The 21,693-nt window shown below is 46.3% G+C and overlaps 1 protein-coding gene across 2 annotated transcripts in view; it reads right to left on the bottom strand.

Moving 5' to 3' along the window:
• The window catches only part of LOC308124473 (uncharacterized protein), a 28,419-nt gene extending 6,988 nt beyond the window's left edge, over positions 1 to 21,431 (bottom strand). For both annotated transcript variants that reach the window (XM_080487475.1, XM_080487476.1), the window contains exons 1-2: positions 20,650 to 21,431; positions 19,598 to 19,765 (exon numbers count right to left, since the gene is read on the bottom strand). In XM_080487475.1, coding sequence (XP_080343601.1) covers positions 19,598 to 19,765; positions 20,650 to 21,102 — 621 coding nt within the window. In that variant the 5' untranslated portion in view covers positions 21,103 to 21,431. The remainder of the gene's footprint in view (positions 1 to 19,597; positions 19,766 to 20,649) is intronic.
• Between the last annotated feature and the right edge of the window lie 262 nt (positions 21,432 to 21,693).

Genomic DNA, 21,693 nt, shown 5'->3' with positions numbered 1-21,693 from the left:
GCTCTTGTTTATTTTCACATGTTCCTGCAGGATCAAAAGGTTTGTTCTTATGCTTACTGTGGTCAAAAAACTTGAATGTTCCTAAAAGCTGTGGCTATTTGTTAACACGTATGAAAATAATAGGTATTAATGATTTTCACTGTACTTTTTATGCTTTTTGATCATCTATATATATATATATATATATATATATATATATGGATATTGCACTCTCTGCATCAGGTCACTGCAGCTAATCATCTACTAAATGTAATCATCTCCTCAAAAAACATAAACAGAAGCAGTTTGCATGGTTTACAGTGTTTTCATGTATCATTGGTTTTAGTAACAGTATTCCATAATGAAAGTTATAAAAAAAAAAAAAAAACTGTTCAAAAAGGAGTATCTATGACATCTAGACTCAGACTTATTCACATTAACTCATGCTTTTTCATCTATAAAATGGTGTTAAAACAAAAGTACAAAGTCTCCTTTTTTTTCTGGTCACCTCTTGAAAAATGTAACCTTGTCAATAAGGACAAAAAATAAAAACTTAACATATTGCAAGAAGCATGAGGCCCTCTGTTGCTCTTTTTCCAAATACTATGCCTGCTGTATAGACCGATACTACTGATATGAGGTCTGGTAATCATAAAAGGGTGTTGGAAGGTTTCAGATAAGAGATAATAAAAGTGAGGAGCGTTGAACCGAAGAGTCCTTCAAATATCTCAAATATTCCTCAGTTCTTTTACTTTGACTCCCACCTCTTCTCAATGCATCTATCCATCCATCCTGCTTAACACTGTGCAGGGTCACAAGACCACCTCTTTGTTAAATTTACCCCTCAGCAGTTGTAAATTATGAGAATAGAGGTCCATGCCATACATTATCTGCACTGATCCATCGAGTTCAGCTGGACGTATAGCATAGGAGAAGGCTGGATACACTTTGGATGGGTCACCAGTGCAACGCAGGGCAAATCATGTTCTTGGACAACAGGAAATGTAAACTCCCCGAAAGACCCTGAAGTTCACTCGAACCGGAATGTTCAACAGTACACAAATATTTATGTTTTGATGAGAAAATATTTGTCCAAATTCACCATTTATTCCCTGAAGAGATACTCACTGCTAAAGTAAAGATGTACACATCCTGCTGTAAATCTTGGTAAAATATCACTTGTGTAAAGTTTGTAGCCTGCAGTATCTTTAATCCAAAACTCTGGAGCAGCTATGCCTGAACTAAGTAATGCCAAGGTCCACTTAAAATAAAGATCAGAAAATCTTCTGGTGCCCTTCTGATGTTTAAGTCTGCTTCCCACTCACCACAAGCTGTAGTTTAAGCTCAGAAGGACCCCCCTCCTTCCTCATGAAAACTAACTTTAAGACAGAACCAAGTGAATATACACCAGATAACTGTATCGTCAGTAATTTTTTGATACAAATATCCTCTGCACATTTTTGGAGTAATAACAAACTCAATTACAAAACTCAATAGAAAAATCTTTTTTTGAACTTATTATAATAATTATAAATGACCTCTCCGATACCTTCTAAGGTGTGAGTTTTGAGTAAAGCCATCTCATTCCTCGATATGCAGTCTGGCCTTTAGCATGTCTGCGCTCTTCTCTGCGTGCCAGGTCGGTGAGAGAGGCCAGGTGCTGCGCAAGGGAGCCAGCCAAAACATTATATAACCTCCCATCAAGATGCAGCAGATTATTCCTGGCCTGGCTTGTTTCACAGCAGAAGCACTTGTTTGCCTCCTTCCTGAGGTCACGCCCAATTTCATACCTTCCCGCAGAGCATTCCATCGCTTAGCAGATCACATAACGAATCAGTGAAACTGTAATTCAGTCTGTGTATTCAACTCTCACTTGTGCATAATGAGGAATTAAGTTGTCAGGAACACGCAACCACAAATTAAAAGGAAAGAAAACTTGGACGGTAAGTCGTACAGTAGAGCTCACGTTTTGTTAAAGTATTTGAGTCTGCCAGACCAACGAGTGGCTGTTAAATACTTGTAAGCCTTCCAGAAACCTTCTTGGACAACAGAGGAATAAGAAGAATATGGCACCTTTTTGCCTACAGAAGTGCCAGATTTTTCTCACTCATCCGTGTTGGGGTCAGCGTGTGATCAGAATATGCAAATTACCCTAGTGGTAGGCTACCGGAAGGTTCTACCCTGTCAGAGGTAATTTACATATAAACGAATCGCCAAACAGAAGTAAATTGTTATTTACGGGTTGACAATTACTGATCACTAGCGGTAGGCCACCAAAGTAATGGATTACTGGAGTAATAGATTACTAAGGTAATGTACCAAGTGTAAGTTATGCAAAGCTATAAAGGTTGATTGGAGTAAATAGTCAGTTATCGGCCAACAGCTTTGAGCTAAAAAGGGTCGCCTGACGGGAGGAACCTCCACGGGGTCCAATCGCGAAGGCGGTCCACCAGTGGCACGACCGGTCAACAGGCGTGACGGGTCACTCCTTTGTTGACAACTGCGGGTCAGTGGCGTGACCTACCGAAGCGCCTGTGGACCCACAGGAGGCGACTCGCTGGAGTAACCGGGGAAAAGCTCAAGCTGCGAAGGCGTCACAAATGGCTATTGACCTATCAATGAACAACGGTACTTGATTACGAGTGATGATTAAATTACGGAGAGCAACCTATGATTCAAGTTATCAATGAAACAAACCTGCGATTTGTAAGTCAATAACTGAGGGGAGGCTGAATTACTTCGGTGGAGTGGACCACCGAAGGTGATCTGCAAGTAATTTAGAATGGATTGTTAATCAAACAAGTTTGGTTATTTATCTAATAACAATCGGGAGTAATCAAGGAGGAGTTGGAATTAATTAAGTAAAGTCGGGGTTTACTAATTAAATACAATGAGTTATTTGAATGAGCTAAACCATTGAAATTGAATTAAATGCAGTTAGGATTATTAATTGGATAAACTTGCGCTTTATGAATTAATAATACTGGATAATTGGATGCTGAGATGCACGAAAACCACTTAAAAATGATTAAAAGCACTCTTGAGTATTAATTGAATAAATTGACTAATTTATTAATTAATAAAGCATACAAATTATCTATCTGCAACAAAAATAAATGAACAATAGCTTAGAGACAATTCAAGTTGTGATTAGGTTAACTGGGTAACAGATCAATCAATAATAGTGCGGGTAATTAACCACAGAAAATGCGATGAAACACTTAAAATTATTTAAAAGCAATGCGGGTTATTCCCGTGGAAAACCTGCATTCATTCGCCAACGCCTCCTAGGTGTGTTAAATTACCCAAAGCGTTAAAATCATTGAAATTGATTTAAACCATTCAAACTATTAATCAATTGAATATTACCGTTACTTAATCAAAGTCGGGGCACCAGCTGAAGTTAGGGTCTTAAACGAAACATCAGTCTTAAAAAAGAAAGTTCAATTAAAATGTTTAAATTATTATTTCTGATTGAAATGATAATCGCAATTTAACTGAAGCAGGAAAGGAAGGCTGTAAATCCGAGCACTGACTGTTACAACCAGCAGTTGTCGCTGAAAAGCACACAAAAACCACCAAGAATCGTTCAATTCAACTATTAAGTGTTTATTAACAAACGTCTATTCCTAAATCATCAATCTATGAATCACATCTAATCAATAAACATCAAGCAAGATCTCATAAAACAACACAATACAAAACAAAGCCGGCTAATAAAGTGTGTGTGTGTGTGTGTGAGTGTGTGTGTGTGTGTGTGTGTGTGTTCGAGTGTGGGGGAGCGATGTGTGTGAGTGGGTGTGTGTGTGTTCGAGTGTGGGGAGCGATGTGTGTGTGTGTGTGTGCGGGTTTGTGGAGCGAAAGGGGCGTGACTTGGTGAGAGGGTAATGACCACGAACGTCCACCAGAGGGAGGTAGACGTCGGCGGTCCGGTGTAATCACCCGATCTGGCCACTAGGTGCGCGTCGGCGCGCGGGGCAGTTGTGATGACTTAATGCAACCACCAGATGGCGGTACGAGCGGTTGCAATTACCCACGCGACTACCAGAGGGCGCCAAACGGCTCGGCGACCCGGCGAGGAAATCGATGTGATTACCCACCCGGTCACCAGAGGCGCTCGGCGTGCTCTGCCTGGGATAGCGTGACGTCACTGAGCTCCGCACGGGCCGTAGCCGTCGGGAGCGCGCCGGATTCCTTGTGGCCGAGAAATCCGAGCCGCAGTGAACTACACACGGTCCCAGGGACGCACTGAAAGGAGGCGCTTGGAGGCAGCGGCGGCCGTACCGTGCGCTGGTTAGTGAACAGGGAAACAGAGGAGAAGAGGAGAGAGAGAGAGGAGAGAGGAGGGGGTGTCTGACTGTGTACACTGACGCGACCGCCTCAGCTTACACGTACAGAGTCCAAAAACGGCTGTTCAGGCAGATATGGACTCTGGGAGCAGAAGCGTGAGCTGAGGATGAGGAGGCTCGCGCGTGCGTGCGATGATTCGCGTGGATGGCCGTCCACGCGTAGACACAAAAGTACTCAGAAACAGGGATCGGCGTCCCAAAGTTACAAGTACCAACAATAAACACACAGCAATAATAATATCACGTTATTCTAATTCCTGCCCAGACTCTAAGCCTTACTTGGTTGGACGAGGGGGAAACGTGCTTCCGTGGCCAGGTGAAATCCGTCGATTTGTGGCCGCGGGCGGTTCTCTGGCGTCCCAGAAAATAGAGACCTGACGTGGACTACGGAGGGGAAACCCGTAGTGTGATCCGAGGGGCGATCAGCAGCTTCTTGCGATGAGGGGGGGAGTGAAGAAGCGATGCTCAGGTCGGTCTGCAGACGAGCGTGCGGTTGCAGCGCGCGCTCGGGGTCCGGATGATGCAAACAAAAAAGGAAGAAAAAAAGAAGGGGAAACCAAAAATAAAGGGAATTCCCGCTTTTCTTGAGCTCGTCCAGCGAGGTGAAGAAAATTCAGGCCCGGTCCAGGTGCGTTAACACGAGGCGCTTTGTCTCCTTACGAAAAGGTGCGTCTGGGTTGACGCGATTTCGTTTTGGAAGAGGCTGGATCTCTTCCCGGGCCTGAATTTATACCGTTATGATGTCTTCCGGGCTCCCCGCGGCGTTGGCCGTGGTTCAGCCAATCCACGCGGGGTTGGCTTGCGCGTCACCGGGCCGGTGACCCGGTGATGACGGGATTTTGGGTCCCCCTGCCGTCGAGCTGCAGTGCCGCAGCTAGAGGAGGGGGGACCCGGGGGCCCCCCAGGGGGGGGTCATGTGATCAATGGCGAATTTTCCAGGGTTGAGCACATGGTTTCTTTGTTCTCAAAGAAACGTGGCTCACCCCCCTCCTCGCCCCCCCCCCCTTCCTCATGAGGGTGAGTGAACAAAGGATTTTGGCTCCAACATCCCCCCTTTGTTCCGAAGAGTGGGATGCAGGTCACAGTCTTTGGAGCAAACCTGGGCCGAACAATCCATAGAATCTGTGAACGTCCCCATGTCCTGTGAAACATACTGTCCTTCTCTGTCCACCAGTTCACATGTGAGGTTATTTCCTGAGCAGGCTGGGCTAGTCTGGGCAGGCTAAGGCTAGTCTGGGCAGACTTACTATTTCTATTCTAACTATCTAAGCACACATACATTTCATTTCTTAAGGGTCGTCACCAGTGAACATGAAAGAGGTAGGAAAGGGACAGGAGAGTGAGAAATAGGAAGGGAACGGGTGGTTAGGAAAAGGGTTAGTAGGCCGTGCCTTCACCTCTTGGTTGGGTGAGGGCTGGCCTATTGTGTGTTTGTGGATGGGCCCACAAAACGTGGCGAGACCAGGGTCAGGGAATCCAGTCGGGCCTGTAGTTTCTGGATGTACTTGTACATCGCGTACGCCACTACGGCCGTGATGATCCAGCCACTGAGCAACATTCCGAGCGCTGCCATGCTGATGGGATGGTCTTGGTATGGGTGTCCACCTGCCCGCCTAGGGAAAGTGGCTGAGAGCCCTGTGGGCTTTAAATTGAATTTAATCAATTTGGTTCCCTCAGCCAGAAGCTGGCTTTGGAGGGTGGCATCAATTGTGAAATTGTGCCCGACGAATGCATCCATCATCTCAATCTCCACCTCGTGTCGGTCGGCATCGAGATGATGGGGGATTATGTCGTCAATGTGTACTGTAGCCCCTGGTGGGACATTGAGGAATATTGTTTGATTGGGCAGGGTGAGCTTGGTGGCTATATCATGGCGGTCGTAGGACATGGTCGCTTCAGAATGAGGTGTGTTGACGAGCCATCGACTACCTGCTCTCTCTACTCTGGTCTCGGTTCCTTCATCTTTGATGGACAAACTACCTTGACATTTCTGCTCCGGGGCGTCTGCCCTCAGCCCACATAGATAGTTGGTGACATCTCTAATGAAAGGGTTGCTGGGACAGATCCAGTGAATGTCTTTGGTGTTTGTGCACATGCTGAGATTGGGGACCAGGTAGAGTGAGGGGTTGTCGTCGTGGTAGGCGAGTGTGGGTGGCGTTCGGAGGTGTACGTGTGTGTTACCCTCCCAGAATCCCACATTCAATACGGTTTTTAAACGGTACACATTCTGCTTTTCAATGATTGGTAGGTTTAGGATAAATCCTAACTCTAGGTTCTGTGGGTTCACAGAGATCGGAATAGCACTGCCGAGACTATATGCCAGATGTACCTGTGAAGGTTGTACAACAGTGGTGGTAGTGGTCTTGAGAATCTGTTCAACCAGTGTTAGTGGAACTAAGTACGTGGGGATCTTCCCGGTACTGAGGCTACTCACGGAGGAACTGACTTCTCTAAGGAGATCTTGCATAAGATCCCTGACTATTCGCACATACGTTATGTCCTCACTGACGATACTTGACAAGGTTGTTAAGGCATGCAAGGTGTTATTGATTAAAGCAGAATGCAAGTTTACAGTGAGTATGGTTCCCTGAACCGTTTTGGTCAAGCCTTGTAACTGTTCACTCTGTATTAGGAGTCTCTGTTGGATTTCCGGCATTTCTTCTTCGAGTTCCCCGACATGTCTCTGAAGGGCCTTCAGGCTGACCGAGTTGGCTGCGGAGAGGCCAATCGAGAACAGCGAGCCGATGCCTGCTGCTGCGGAGAGCAGTGCACCGAGGAACCGCTTGGGTCGCTTACCGTCGCTGAGGTCTTTCTCAGTGACCATGAATTTGTCCAACTGTTCAAGCATGTGAACCGTTGCCTGTTTCGCATGCTCGATGGTGTCGGTGGTCTGGATTAGCAGGTAGGCTGAGCGGTTGGTTAGCTCTAGAAGGGGTGTGCCACAAATTGTCAGGCAAAGGTCAGAAAAGCACGGTAAGGGTTGAAAGAATGCTTGTGGGCCAAGCATCCTCTGCCCCTTGAGCAGTGCGAGACGGATTGGGAACCCGGCTGTCCGTGCTGGAATTGTGGCTTCCAACTCACTAGCAGCGTGACACGCCTGCGGGATCGTCTGACCGGATGCCATTTGCTCCGGCTCGGTCGTCAGATGCTGCGTGTCCGCGCTCGCCAGTGACCACAAAACCTGGTTCACGGCGTCCAGCTGGACTCCAAGCCTGACAAGGAGATCCGCTCCTATGTGACAAGGAGGGCGGAGCTGCGGGACGACACTCATATAGTGCATGGCTTTCTTCTGCCCTATCTGCACGGAGAGGGCACATACACCAGTTGCTTTGATTAGTGTCTGCGGCGACCCTGCAGCAAGCAGGCGATGGCTGTGCTGCACTTGGACAAGGAGTGCGTTGTGTTGGCACAGATCCTTTAGAAGATCGGCATCAATGGCAGATTTCTCTGACCACAGAGCCAAGAGTGTCTCTGGGACCAAGGTCCCATTCAGGTGTACCCCCCCCACGATGTGGGGATTGTATAGTGGAGATCCATCGTTCGCCAGTGCGCATAGGAATGATGGATGCTCTCTCAGAGACTGATAGCTCCTAGACTGCCGCGACTGCTGGCCGTCAGGGAGCATGACAAGAGGGGTGTTTGAGCCAGATTCTTTGGAAGGCGTACACATGGGATTAGAACTTCTGGACTCGATGGCAGCGTTCATGCTGTCAGAAGAGGGAGGGTCCATGTCTGGACCGATTCGAGTCGGGTTGCGTACTTGGGCCCAAAGGTACCCGCGACGGCAATCGATCAGTGGGGCTAATCGGTTAAGGAGATCTTGGCCAATGAGTAATGGTTCTGTGTCCAGCGTGGTGACATAGATGGGATGCACCAAAGACATCTCTTGGAAAGTGACATCCACCCAGACGCGTTGGGTGATGGGTGAAGTGTCCTGAGTGAAGCTTCTGATGTTAATGCTGCAAGCTTCGACCTGCAGTGGCTTTCCAAGAGACAGCAGAGCTCTCGCAAGCTCGGCGAAGGTGGCTGAACACATTAGGCTTATTTCGGACCCGGAATCTAACAGCGCGAGGGCGTTTACACATCCTCCCACCACCACGGATGTGTAGATGCGGTTGGCGTTCTCTCGGTGCACGAGATTGCCTAAGAAAGTCAGGAACGGCAAATCGGTGGACTGGGAAGCTGTCGTTCTTGAACGTTCTCCCGCCTCACCTGTTTCTCCCCCCCACCCGACAAGGTAAACCTTGTTTGTGGTGGGTCGGGGCCGCCGCTCTAGTCAGGAGGGAGGGGGCCTACGTCCCCGTCCCCTTGAGGGGGGGTGGCGCCCCCTTTGGTTGGACAGGTCCAAGTTCTGTACAGCCTCTTTGATGCAGGTTTGAACCCACTGCTGTAGCTCAGTCTTTAACTGGTCAGCTCTGTAGCGACCGTGGTCCCTTTCCGAACCTTTCATTTTCCACTTTGAATTCGGGTCGGGCCCTTTCTTCGGTTGGAAGTTTTGTTCTGACCTGGCCCATTTTCCACCCTTTTGATTCGGTGGAATACCCTTCTGGCTCTGTTGTCCCCCCTTTTGATTTGGTTGTGCGCCTTTCTGCTCAGACGGAGAGGGTGTACCAGACCCTCCTCCAGCATTCGTTCTGGGTGTCGGCAACTCATCGCCCTCAAGCCTCAAATCCGTGTTTTCCCTTGGCTCCATTTCCAGGACCCTCTGGTCAATGTCAGGCTTCTTACCCGGGCATTGACGCAATTCCCACACCATCTGCGCGTGCTGGCGCAGTTCCTTCATGGTGGGTTTGGCGGTCCTGCAAAATAGAGCCACATCGAACCTCCCACTGTCGTGGAGGTTGTTGACAAACAGAGACTTGAAGGCGTGATCTTCCTCCAACCCCGGTGCATTGCGGCCTTGGAAGTAGGCCACTCGTAGGCGCCTGTAATACTCCTTTGGAGGTTCAGACTTCCGTTGGGTGATCGCGAATGCACCAAACGTTGCCGAAGCAGGGTCATTGTACAATGAATACTCTTCCCGGAGAGCCTGGCAGAGGGTGGAGTACCGGTCTCGGGTGTCTGGCGGCAGGGATTCCATGAAAACATGGACTGTTCTGGACGTTGTTTTCCAGAGAAGCTTTAGCTTCTCCCGCATGGAAGGACGTGCGATGTCGAGGAGGCAGCGTTCAACCTCACGGAGGTAGTCCTCGATACTCGCGTCCTTGTTGCTCGGGTCAAAGCGTTCGATGTCCTTTGCGAGGGATTCGAGCTGGCGGGTCCGGACATCCCACCCCCTCACGGGACTGGGGCCGTCAGAGTCCTCTGACGACAGTTCCCCGTGGACTGCTGTCTGACGCGGGTCGGGGCCGCTAGGGCCATACAAGGGAGGTCTACTGGGGTGTAGAGGCACCCTCCTGGACCCCTGCTCCCGACTGCTAGCGTCGCGTGGGGGCTGCAGATGGGAAGGAGTGGCGGAGTCGTCGAAGCGCACCGTGCTGCGGCTGCGCGTGGGCTGAAAAGAATCACCATCTAAGCTATATGAGGCGTCATACCTCTGCGTTGTGGCGCATGAGGAGTCGATAGTGCCAGACCTCTCTGGCGAAGCCAGATTACGACGACCCCAATTAGGGTCACGTTGCGCACCTAGGGTGGCAGTGTAAAGCTGGTGTCGGAGATTTTCTTCCCTCTCCATGCCCATCGCGATTAGCGACTGAGCTTCTTCTAGGTTTTCCTTTAACTCCTGGATCTGAGGCTCACTCTCTAGTGTGCACTCATCGACCTTCGTCTCCTTATGAGGAGGCAGAGCCCGTTGCTTCTCGGGCTCTGAAGGCTGATCCTCGTCCTTGGAGGCGTCCAGCTCCTGTCGGAGGCGAGCGTTGTCCTTGGATAGCCTCTGGTTGTCCAGACGCAGCCGATCCGTACGCTCCTCCGCCTCCTTTGACTGTAGCTCTGCTCTACGCTGGTAGAGCAGGCTGATCTGGCCCAGGACGTCCGGCACTGTACGTGCCGGCTTGTCCCCTGGGTTGTTGACAAAACTTACCAGCTCTCGGATCTTTTCTTCGCAAATCTCAACGCTGTAGCGTTCGAGATTTGCTTTCTCCTCCAAGGAGAGACGGACGAGGTGGGACACCACGTCTCGTATGGCCGGCTCAGTTAGCACCGGCGGAGCCTCGGCTCCCTGTGCCCGGGAACTCTTACCCTCCATTGAGTGGTTGAGATTTACGCCCGAAGTCAACAACGTTAGCTGTGGTTAACGGCAAATTAGCTTTGCTACTGCACAGGTAACGGCTGTACCTGTGTCTTACAAACCTCTCGGTTTCGTTAATTGCTCGAGCTGCACCCTATCCAAGTTAGTCAGATGCGTCTAACACCTTGGCGAGCAATATTGTTAGTGTCTATTAATCGTAGTCAGAAATCTTAACACAGCGTGTTAATCATGCGTAGAATGCAGGGAAAGCAAGGCACTAACCACTTCACAACTGATTTCACACCACAAGTGACTTTGTTCGACAGTGCTGAAAAAGTGTATCTTGAAAACCAATTCTGGGAGAATAAAGTTAACGGCTACACCTTAAGTGAACGATTCAGGATTATTTTGTGCAGTTATTCGTAACAATGCTGGTTTACAACACCCTCACACGGGGCACCATTATGTTGGGGTCAGCGTGTGATCAGAATATGCAAATTACCCTAGTGGTAGGCTACCGGAAGGTTCTACCCTGTCAGAGGTAATTTACATATAAACGAATCGCCAAACAGAAGTAAATTGTTATTTACGGGTTGACAATTACTGATCACTAGCGGTAGGCCACCAAAGTAATGGATTACTGGAGTAATAGATTACTAAGGTAATGTACCAAGTGTAAGTTATGCAAAGCTATAAAGGTTGATTGGAGTAAATAGTCAGTTATCGGCCAACAGCTTTGAGCTAAAAAGGGTCGCCTGACGGGAGGAACCTCCACGGGGTCCAATCGCGAAGGCGGTCCACCAGTGGCACGACCGGTCAACAGGCGTGACGGGTCACTCCTTTGTTGACAACTGCGGGTCAGTGGCGTGACCTACCGAAGCGCCTGTGGACCCACAGGAGGCGACTCGCTGGAGTAACCGGGGAAAAGCTCAAGCTGCGAAGGCGTCACAAATGGCTATTGACCTATCAATGAACAACGGTACTTGATTACGAGTGATGATTAAATTACGGAGAGCAACCTATGATTCAAGTTATCAATGAAACAAACCTGCGATTTGTAAGTCAATAACTGAGGGGAGGCTGAATTACTTCGGTGGAGTGGACCACCGAAGGTGATCTGCAAGTAATTTAGAATGGATTGTTAATCAAACAAGTTTGGTTATTTATCTAATAACAATCGGGAGTAATCAAGGAGGAGTTGGAATTAATTAAGTAAAGTCGGGGTTTACTAATTAAATACAATGAGTTATTTGAATGAGCTAAACCATTGAAATTGAATTAAATGCAGTTAGGATTATTAATTGGATAAACTTGCGCTTTATGAATTAATAATACTGGATAATTGGATGCTGAGATGCACGAAAACCACTTAAAAATGATTAAAAGCACTCTTGAGTATTAATTGAATAAATTGACTAATTTATTAATTAATAAAGCATACAAATTATCTATCTGCAACAAAAATAAATGAACAATAGCTTAGAGACAATTCAAGTTGTGATTAGGTTAACTGGGTAACAGATCAATCAATAATAGTGCGGGTAATTAACCACAGAAAATGCGATGAAACACTTAAAATTATTTAAAAGCAATGCGGGTTATTCCCGTGGAAAACCTGCATTCATTCGCCAACGCCTCCTAGGTGTGTTAAATTACCCAAAGCGTTAAAATCATTGAAATTGATTTAAACCATTCAAACTATTAATCAATTGAATATTACCGTTACTTAATCAAAGTCGGGGCACCAGCTGAAGTTAGGGTCTTAAACGAAACATCAGTCTTAAAAAAGAAAGTTCAATTAAAATGTTTAAATTATTATTTCTGATTGAAATGATAATCGCAATTTAACTGAAGCAGGAAAGGAAGGCTGTAAATCCGAGCACTGACTGTTACAACCAGCAGTTGTCGCTGAAAAGCACACAAAAACCACCAAGAATCGTTCAATTCAACTATTAAGTGTTTATTAACAAACGTCTATTCCTAAATCATCAATCTATGAATCACATCTAATCAATAAACATCAAGCAAGATCTCATAAAACAACACAATACAAAACAAAGCCGGCTAATAAAGTGTGTGTGTGTGTGTGTGAGTGTGTGTGTGTGTGTGTGTGTGTGTTCGAGTGTGGGGGAGCGATGTGTGTGAGTGGGTGTGTGTGTGTTCGAGTGTGGGGAGCGATGTGTGTGTGTGTGTGTGCGGGTTTGTGGAGCGAAAGGGGCGTGACTTGGTGAGAGGGTAATGACCACGAACGTCCACCAGAGGGAGGTAGACGTCGGCGGTCCGGTGTAATCACCCGATCTGGCCACTAGGTGCGCGTCGGCGCGCGGGGCAGTTGTGATGACTTAATGCAACCACCAGATGGCGGTACGAGCGGTTGCAATTACCCACGCGACTACCAGAGGGCGCCAAACGGCTCGGCGACCCGGCGAGGAAATCGATGTGATTACCCACCCGGTCACCAGAGGCGCTCGGCGTGCTCTGCCTGGGATAGCGTGACGTCACTGAGCTCCGCACGGGCCGTAGCCGTCGGGAGCGCGCCGGATTCCTTGTGGCCGAGAAATCCGAGCCGCAGTGAACTACACACGGTCCCAGGGACGCACTGAAAGGAGGCGCTTGGAGGCAGCGGCGGCCGTACCGTGCGCTGGTTAGTGAACAGGGAAACAGAGGAGAAGAGGAGAGAGAGAGAGGAGAGAGGAGGGGGTGTCTGACTGTGTACACTGACGCGACCGCCTCAGCTTACACGTACAGAGTCCAAAAACGGCTGTTCAGGCAGATATGGACTCTGGGAGCAGAAGCGTGAGCTGAGGATGAGGAGGCTCGCGCGTGCGTGCGATGATTCGCGTGGATGGCCGTCCACGCGTAGACACAAAAGTACTCAGAAACAGGGATCGGCGTCCCAAAGTTACAAGTACCAACAATAAACACACAGCAATAATAATATCACGTTATTCTAATTCCTGCCCAGACTCTAAGCCTTACTTGGTTGGACGAGGGGGAAACGTGCTTCCGTGGCCAGGTGAAATCCGTCGATTTGTGGCCGCGGGCGGTTCTCTGGCGTCCCAGAAAATAGAGACCTGACGTGGACTACGGAGGGGAAACCCGTAGTGTGATCCGAGGGGCGATCAGCAGCTTCTTGCGATGAGGGGGGGAGTGAAGAAGCGATGCTCAGGTCGGTCTGCAGACGAGCGTGCGGTTGCAGCGCGCGCTCGGGGTCCGGATGATGCAAACAAAAAAGGAAGAAAAAAAGAAGGGGAAACCAAAAATAAAGGGAATTCCCGCTTTTCTTGAGCTCGTCCAGCGAGGTGAAGAAAATTCAGGCCCGGTCCAGGTGCGTTAACACGAGGCGCTTTGTCTCCTTACGAAAAGGTGCGTCTGGGTTGACGCGATTTCGTTTTGGAAGAGGCTGGATCTCTTCCCGGGCCTGAATTTATACCGTTATGATGTCTTCCGGGCTCCCCGCGGCGTTGGCCGTGGTTCAGCCAATCCACGCGGGGTTGGCTTGCGCGTCACCGGGCCGGTGACCCGGTGATGACGGGATTTTGGGTCCCCCTGCCGTCGAGCTGCAGTGCCGCAGCTAGAGGAGGGGGGACCCGGGGGCCCCCCAGGGGGGGGTCATGTGATCAATGGCGAATTTTCCAGGGTTGAGCACATGGTTTCTTTGTTCTCAAAGAAACGTGGCTCACCCCCCTCCTCGCCCCCCCCCCCTTCCTCATGAGGGTGAGTGAACAAAGGATTTTGGCTCCAACATCCGTCAGCCCGTGAGCTTGTGCGTATCCGCCCTCCTCCGACTTCGTCTCCTCACTTAGAGATTGCAGGAAAAACTGTCACACCTGTGCTCTGCTCCTCCTGCCAGTCACATTCACATTCACCAACACAATCTCAGCCTCCCAACAGACTTGTTACTCCTGGAAATGTTTTATTGTTGTACATCTGTTAACCCTAATCACATTTTTGAAGTTATTGCATAGAAACCACAGCGATAACCCTCCTCTATGAACTCATGTTAATGCATACAGGAAGATTAGTTTAGGAAATATATATTCTTCCGATCTAAAGATCCCGCACCAAAAGCTTCTCTGTAGTAAATTAAATTAACAGCGAGATACATCAGGAAGTGAAATCTGATAATTAGTACGCCATTAAAAATGGAGCTTAAAACAGAAAACTGCATTCCAGCTGGCAAACACACACCTAACCATATGCGATTAAAGCACTGGATCCATTTCTAACTGGAAGTGTGACTGCGCCACACGGGTCAGATAAAAGTAAAAAAGCCAGCTGGTACAATTAATGAGATTCACTCTAACAAGAAGTGTCGCCGGGTGCAGCGCCATTGTGGCTGAAGAAGAAAAGAATCTCTCCCAGGTGAATAACTGATGCTGTTAAAATCTGAATGTTTATGTGACACACTTCACTGGAGGGAGCTGTGGTTCTTTCTGCACATAGACAGAGTGTGCTATCAAATATTTGACTTATGTCAATGTATGTCTTTGTAGAGTTTTTACTGTGGTCAGGGGAGCACTTGGTTAAAAAAAAGATATGCAGTACTTACATATAATGCATTCAAAAACATCACAGCAATGGTAACAGTATATATATATATACTGTGTGTATATATATATATATATATATATATATATATATTCTTTTTAAATGAAAGCAGCTGTGATGTGGATTAAAACAACAAAACGTATTTACCGAAAATATTTCCACTTACTTATCCTTCTCGGTGCCATAGAAATGTGTGTTTATGTTTATGAAAAATAGAGACTGTGGCCTCTTCCATTGTTTTGCTCGCTATTCAGATCCGGATGGTCCTGAAAGCTTGTCAAGCTGTTGCAGCCTTTGTGCTTCACTTTAATTCCTCCAAGGCATACATTGGCAGGGGTGTGTGTGTGTCAGTCTTTGGCTCTGTACGCGCATATCTGCAGGATCGGTATGTGTGCAAATCAATATGTAGAATAAAGTGCAAAGATTTTAGGCGGTTTGCACGTCTAGATTATTATCCATCAGACAGAGCCTTTGGGAAAACCTCTTGTAGGCGGTAAATTACTTCTGCAGCATGACAGTGGCCATACAGATATTCAGTTCGTCCTACAGCAGATGGTATAGCCTCCACAGAGCCGTCATCAAATCAATCTAATCACAAGAGGGTAGAAAAAAAAACTAACTATGAAACAGCGTCAATCCACAGCGAGGGTGTTCAGGAGAACTTTGGGTTGTAAGTCAAGAGTCGTCTTACATAATATTACCAATATTATTTCATTTCACTGAACATATACTCGACGGAAAATAGGAGCAGTCAAATGTTTGAAACTAGGCTGACCGACATTTTAAGGCCTCGAGTCTTTGCACAGTGCTGCACAGCATGTCCACATGCGTACAGTATGTGTGTGTGTAAACACCAGTATGCAGGCGGCGTGCGCCCATCAATTTGTATGTTTTTCTTTTCATCCCTTGCGGTTACAAAAAAACTGCCTTCTGCAACCAGCTACGCACCCATACAAGCCCTCAGCAGTACCAAACCCCCTCAGCACTATCTGACAGTCACACTAGAAGCTGCTGAATTATAAATGAACTCTCACCGAATCAATTAAGTAACGCCTCTGACTTCAGCCAACCAGCTCGTAATCTCCCCGTTGAAGGCTGATTCACGATGAGGTGGGTTTCTTTCCATCCCTCAAAAACAAAGGTCTACTTCGATGGGCCTTCATGGGTCTTGGAAACATTTACATGTCAAAAAAATTCCTTAAGCATAAACTTAGGCATCTGACAGACGTGCAAAATAACTGTCAATTTAGAGCTTTTCAATTCATGAACATATTTTTTTTAACTTAGAAAAGGAGGTAAAAACTATTTTCTCAGCTGTCTCCCTACAACTTTTATTAGCCGACTTTATTATAAGATATTCTCTGTTGTACCATTTCTTATACACTCCAATACGTTCTGAATAACCTCCATTACTTATCTTTTTTTCACAAGTTGGATTTTGTAAGGGATCTCCTCCCATACTTACATTCTTTGCCAAGTTCTGATTTATTTGCTGTAACTCTCCTGTCTGTTGACTTGTTCTACTAACACCAAAACTTCATTCTGTACTTGTGGGGGCTTACCGCTCCAGCAAATCACTTCACAAACTCCAGCAAGCGGACATGGAAACAATACGGTTTCCAGTAGATTGTACTTGTGTATTTAGGACCCAGAACATGCAAACACCTCACTTGAATACTTTATGTTTGCCTGTGATGTATATTGTGGTGCCATTCTTCATTGGTCAATTGCAAAACAAATGCCAACCAAAACAGCAATATATTCCAGTGAGCACGGCTCATACAGGATCTTAGTAAATGAGGTACCATGTGTTTTTACACACCACAATGTAATTGAAGCTTATTTAGAAATGCGAAGTGACTTGGGAAAAGTCTAAACAAGGACACCCTTGAAAATAGTCTGTTTTATTCACTAATTGCACCCTGGGCTCACCACCAACTGTTCTTGGAAAATGACTGCACTTCATCAGAAATGTTGGTCTTGGCCGACTTCAGTCGAAAACAGTCATCTCTGGTTTGGCAGCTTCATCAAACTGTTTACCTCTTGAGACATTTTTTTTCTTCCACCATTTGTGATGGAACTCCTTTTCTCATGTCTTGACACGATATATAAATAAAAAAAACCTGCGTCATATCGGTTTTATAGCTTGTGTATTCCATGGTAATCAATAATCAGGTGAGACACCGCAAAGGTATTCGTGTAAATGCATGTGTGGGAGAGAGACACAGGGGCAAAGAAACAGTTGTCGTATTCTTTAGTTTCTCAACACAAAACAAATTTCCCTTGACTTCAACTTTCTCTGACAAGACAATTTGTGCTTGTTTTCTGCAGTATTAGTTTAGTCACGCGTTTTGAGGTGAGGATCTCTATTTGGAAAACACAGTTTCAATGCACGTGCAGTTCCAATGTGGTTCAATAAAGAAGGATTTACTCCTCATCACAAACTAAATTTAGCGCAGTCGACGCATACATCACTAATTCACAGTGAGGGGACGGGACAGTGAATTGATGGGTTATTTACCTCACAATGATAACGACTTCAAATTTTCTTATCGTGCAAAAATACTATTAAATGTCCAAAAATCATGTCCTCTATTTCCTTGTGTCTTTTCTGGTGTTTCTGTGTTTGTACTTCATTTGGTAAATCTGCTAAAGCTCTGAAATCATGTCTTCTTTTCAGGCTTATGTAGGTGAAAACCAATCAGTCACACGCATGTTTTCCCCAAGTCCGCCCTCACAGTATGGTTTCCATGCTAATGTCACTTCTCTCGCTTAAAGGTTACTAACTTTCACCGCTTCAAGGCATCACTGGTCTGTCAGTCAGTGCTTGGTATGCTTGTAATGTATTATGTCATCTACTCTCACTAGAACTGGTCAATCCCCAATATGTAAACTGAGAAAAGCAGAGCAGTTGCTTCTGCGACGTTTCTTTGTGATTTCTTTTTTTTTCCCCCCACTTTGCAATGTCATCCTGTTGGTTTTTACCTTTTGACAGGCTGGTTCTGGCTGTTCAATATTCCTCACACATTTGACAATAACACATTTTACTTAAAATACTATTACCTTTACGTGCTGATTCAGTGAGGGTGTCTGCCCTGCGGTGTTGAGAAAAAAATGTCTTAACTGTTTGGTTTTTTTTGAAGGCGTGATGTGTGATCCTGGTCCTAAGAAGCCATGTTTTGAATGGCTTTCTTCTCCAAAATAGCTGAATCATCAACAAGCTCTGCACAAAGCTCGGAAAACAAGCACAATATGTTCAAACCTGGAGGGCCTACTTCTGCTGGACCTGCGTGGATCGTCTGACTTTTAAGTTAAGCAGCAGTATCGCTGCGCTTCACTAATTAAAAAAACATGCAGTGTATATGTAATACATTAAAAATGAAGTCTAACATTTCACGATTGCCCATAATAATTTTTTTTTACGAGTCATTTGTTGAGAATTAACTCAATAAATGACTTGGGAGTTCTGAAAACATTTCCGGGAGGTGATCTGGTGCACTTTGCTGAAAGAGTTGTGTTGTCTGTTTGAAACAGCCCAAAGGTAATCGTCGCCTGGATTCCTGTCACACCACATACTTGGTCACGCTATAAGTTTCACTTTTTGTGCTTCACAAACATGAATGTGGCGGTACACTTTTGGTTATTTTTGTTCTTACAGCCTGGAAGTCATTCTGCTACAGCAGCTCGTGTTTGGAGCAATCAATGAATGGTATCTCCTGAACATTTTGTGAAGCCCTTCAGGCTCATATCGTCACACGTTCCCCTCTGTGATTCACTATCGGGACCGCGCATTCACCGCGTTAGTCCGGGCAGCGCTCACTCCAGACGTGTTGGACCCTGTTTGAGTTGGGAAAAAAATCAGGTGAACAAAAAAAAAAAAGTGATCTCAATGTCTACAAAGTCTCTTTTGATGTTCTTAATCCTTTAAGTTTTGTTTTAAACGACAAGTCAATGAGTTCTGCTTGGACGCCATCCATACAGGTGCAAGTTCGTGCAATGGCCTTCTGAGCTGTGCCAAGACTAAAGTCAAAGTATTTGTTCATCTGTGTTTTCAAAGCTGCTCTGTACCAACAACACGTGGTATCACTTTAGTATCATTTCAGGTTTGGCAGCTGCAACTGGGTTTTATACTTTTTTCCGTTGGTCGTTCATCTATACTTTTCGAACTTTGTGAATGGTCCAAATCATATTTCAGACGTTTAGTCTGTTTTAAATCTGTTTATAATGTGTCTTGAGGAGGAAGTGCAAATTTGATTAAGGTTAAAACGATACATATATAAAAGAAAAAGATTCAGGTAAGTCATTGCAAATTCTATGATTTATACTGAAGTTTTCCCAGTGGTATTGATTCACCTAAATGAGTACGTTCCTTGTTTGAGAACTGCACTTTATGAAAGACTTTTCTAATACTCCTGTAAAAGACTGTAACGCAAAAGAAAAATTGCAGAAAGGTGTGACAATTCAAAAATGATTTGACATTTAGGAAACACTTTCGTTTCACTTTCCAACCACTACGCAAACATTTTGAGGTGCGTGATACTGTCCTCACCTTGAGGTGTCCCAAGTGCATGTTTGCCCTGCGACACATGGACAGGAAATGAGGTAGATGTGTGCGTTCAAGCAGGATGTAGACCGAAACCTTCTTTTTGAAACCGACGTCCAGCAAGTCTTTGAAGATGTCAACGTCAGTGAAGACGTCCATCACGACGCCGATCACCTGGAGAGGCCACAGATTCACAAAACAGATCAGCACACACACTCTTCACACACATGAAGATAATCATACTATATAGACCGTTTACTGCTCAACAGTAGAGGCTTGCCTCAGGGGTGAGCACATGGCGAGTATGCTTGTGTATGAAAATACGACACAAAACAAACAATACTGAAGTTGTTCTCCAGGTTTTGGTGAAGTTTTTGTGCGGTTTGAGTGTTTCCCCCAGCTCTCTACATGTGACACATCTATTTTTTTCTTCTTCAGTGAACAATCAAACAGTGTTTGGGGCTAATCTTCAGCCTGAGCAGCTGCACTGAAAATGACAGCCATCTAAAACTTGTGGTTCAAGATTAGTCAGCTAACAGATGCAGGCAAAACTGTTACATACCCATGCAAATAACAGGCATAACATGCATATTTGGCTACAGCGTGCTGAAAGCTGCCTCCAAAGTCCTGATAAAGCAGCTCAATCCAACTGTACTTTACTCTGGATAGTCTCATTTGGTTGAGTTTCTGTACTATGACCGGACAGTGACTCACTGTCATGGCCACTCACTGTAAATCCATGTCAACGTGACAAGACAGGTCAGGTGACTTTAATATTTATGAAATCTATCATTTAAACAGACATGTGGAACCTTTATTTTGCTTTAAGAAGAAAGTGAAGACCACCTTTCTATGCAAGAGAAAAACATTGCTTGGAGACATTATAAGCACTTAAAACCACAAATGTGGCACAGATAGGTGCGATTCAATGAAAATGGAATTGAATAATGATTTAAAAAGTGAAACTGACACTTTCAATAAAAACAAAAAACACATAATAACAATGTATCATGTTTAGTTTTTTTTGTTCTAAATATTTACTCTTGGAGCCCACGCACCTTTTGTGCCTGTGTGATCATCTTCCTGACCACCTCCTTGATGTGGGCCTGGCCGTCCAGCGGGGGCTGCGTGTACACGGTGGTGCGCGTGACCCCCCGGTACCCCTCACTGTCGGGCCAGCCCAGGTCCATCTCCGGGATGGACGTGTCCGACAGGTCGGGCCAGTAGTGCTGGGACAGCGGCGTCGGCTCGTCCTCCATGGTCTCCGGGAACACGTCCTTTCCCGGGTCGTAGGTCTCCACCCCCGCGGAGAGAGCGTCCAGCTCCAGGTCGGACAGGAAGCCCCTCAGGCCGCGCGTCTCCAGGTACTTGAGGAACGTCTCGCGTCCATCGCGCAGCAGCGTCTCGAGCGCGAGCCGCTGGTCCTCGCAGTAGAAGAACTCCGGTTTGGACTGGTGCGTCCGAGGGTTCACGTTGTTTTCGTCCAGGCATTGTATCTGAGATAGAGCCATGATTCTGTCACAAAAACAATAAAAAAAAAGAATCCTCTCACTTCTTCTGAACTTCTCCCGGCTTGTTGTGATTAACAAAGTTGTATAAAAGCGTTCTGTCCTCCAGTCTGCGGCCGGAGCATGTGAGTGAACCCGCTGGAGGCTTGGTACACTTTATTTTTTCACGTTGTTCCCCAATTCTGTCAGCCTTGTTTTTTCTTGCCATCGTGTGTTTAAAACTCAGCCATTGTCGTTTTCTCCTCAGTGACGGACTCACGCACCCGGCGAGAGACACTGAACGAGTGCGGCTGAGCACCGCCCGGCAGGTGTGACCCTGACAGGTGAAACACGCCTACCCACGCAACAACTAAATTATACAGAGCGGATGAGTCAGACAGGCATAAATACATCATGAAGAAACTTTACTTTCAGTTCAATATATTTTAACAATACTTGAAAAACCATTAACTGTTCAACTGTGATCACTGGGGCAAACTTAAAAAGCAATTCCAAACAAACACAAAACAAGACCCACATTTTCAGAATGCAGCACGACAGCATATTTTGTGAATGTGTTCTCACAGTGTATCTGATGTTAATGCTACATCAATA

Source organism: Lipophrys pholis (assembly GCF_963383615.2).
Source record: "Lipophrys pholis genome assembly, chromosome: 19".
Classification (NCBI taxonomy): domain Eukaryota; kingdom Metazoa; phylum Chordata; class Actinopteri; order Blenniiformes; family Blenniidae; genus Lipophrys; species Lipophrys pholis.
This window is presented reverse-complemented; position numbering and strand designations above follow the sequence as displayed.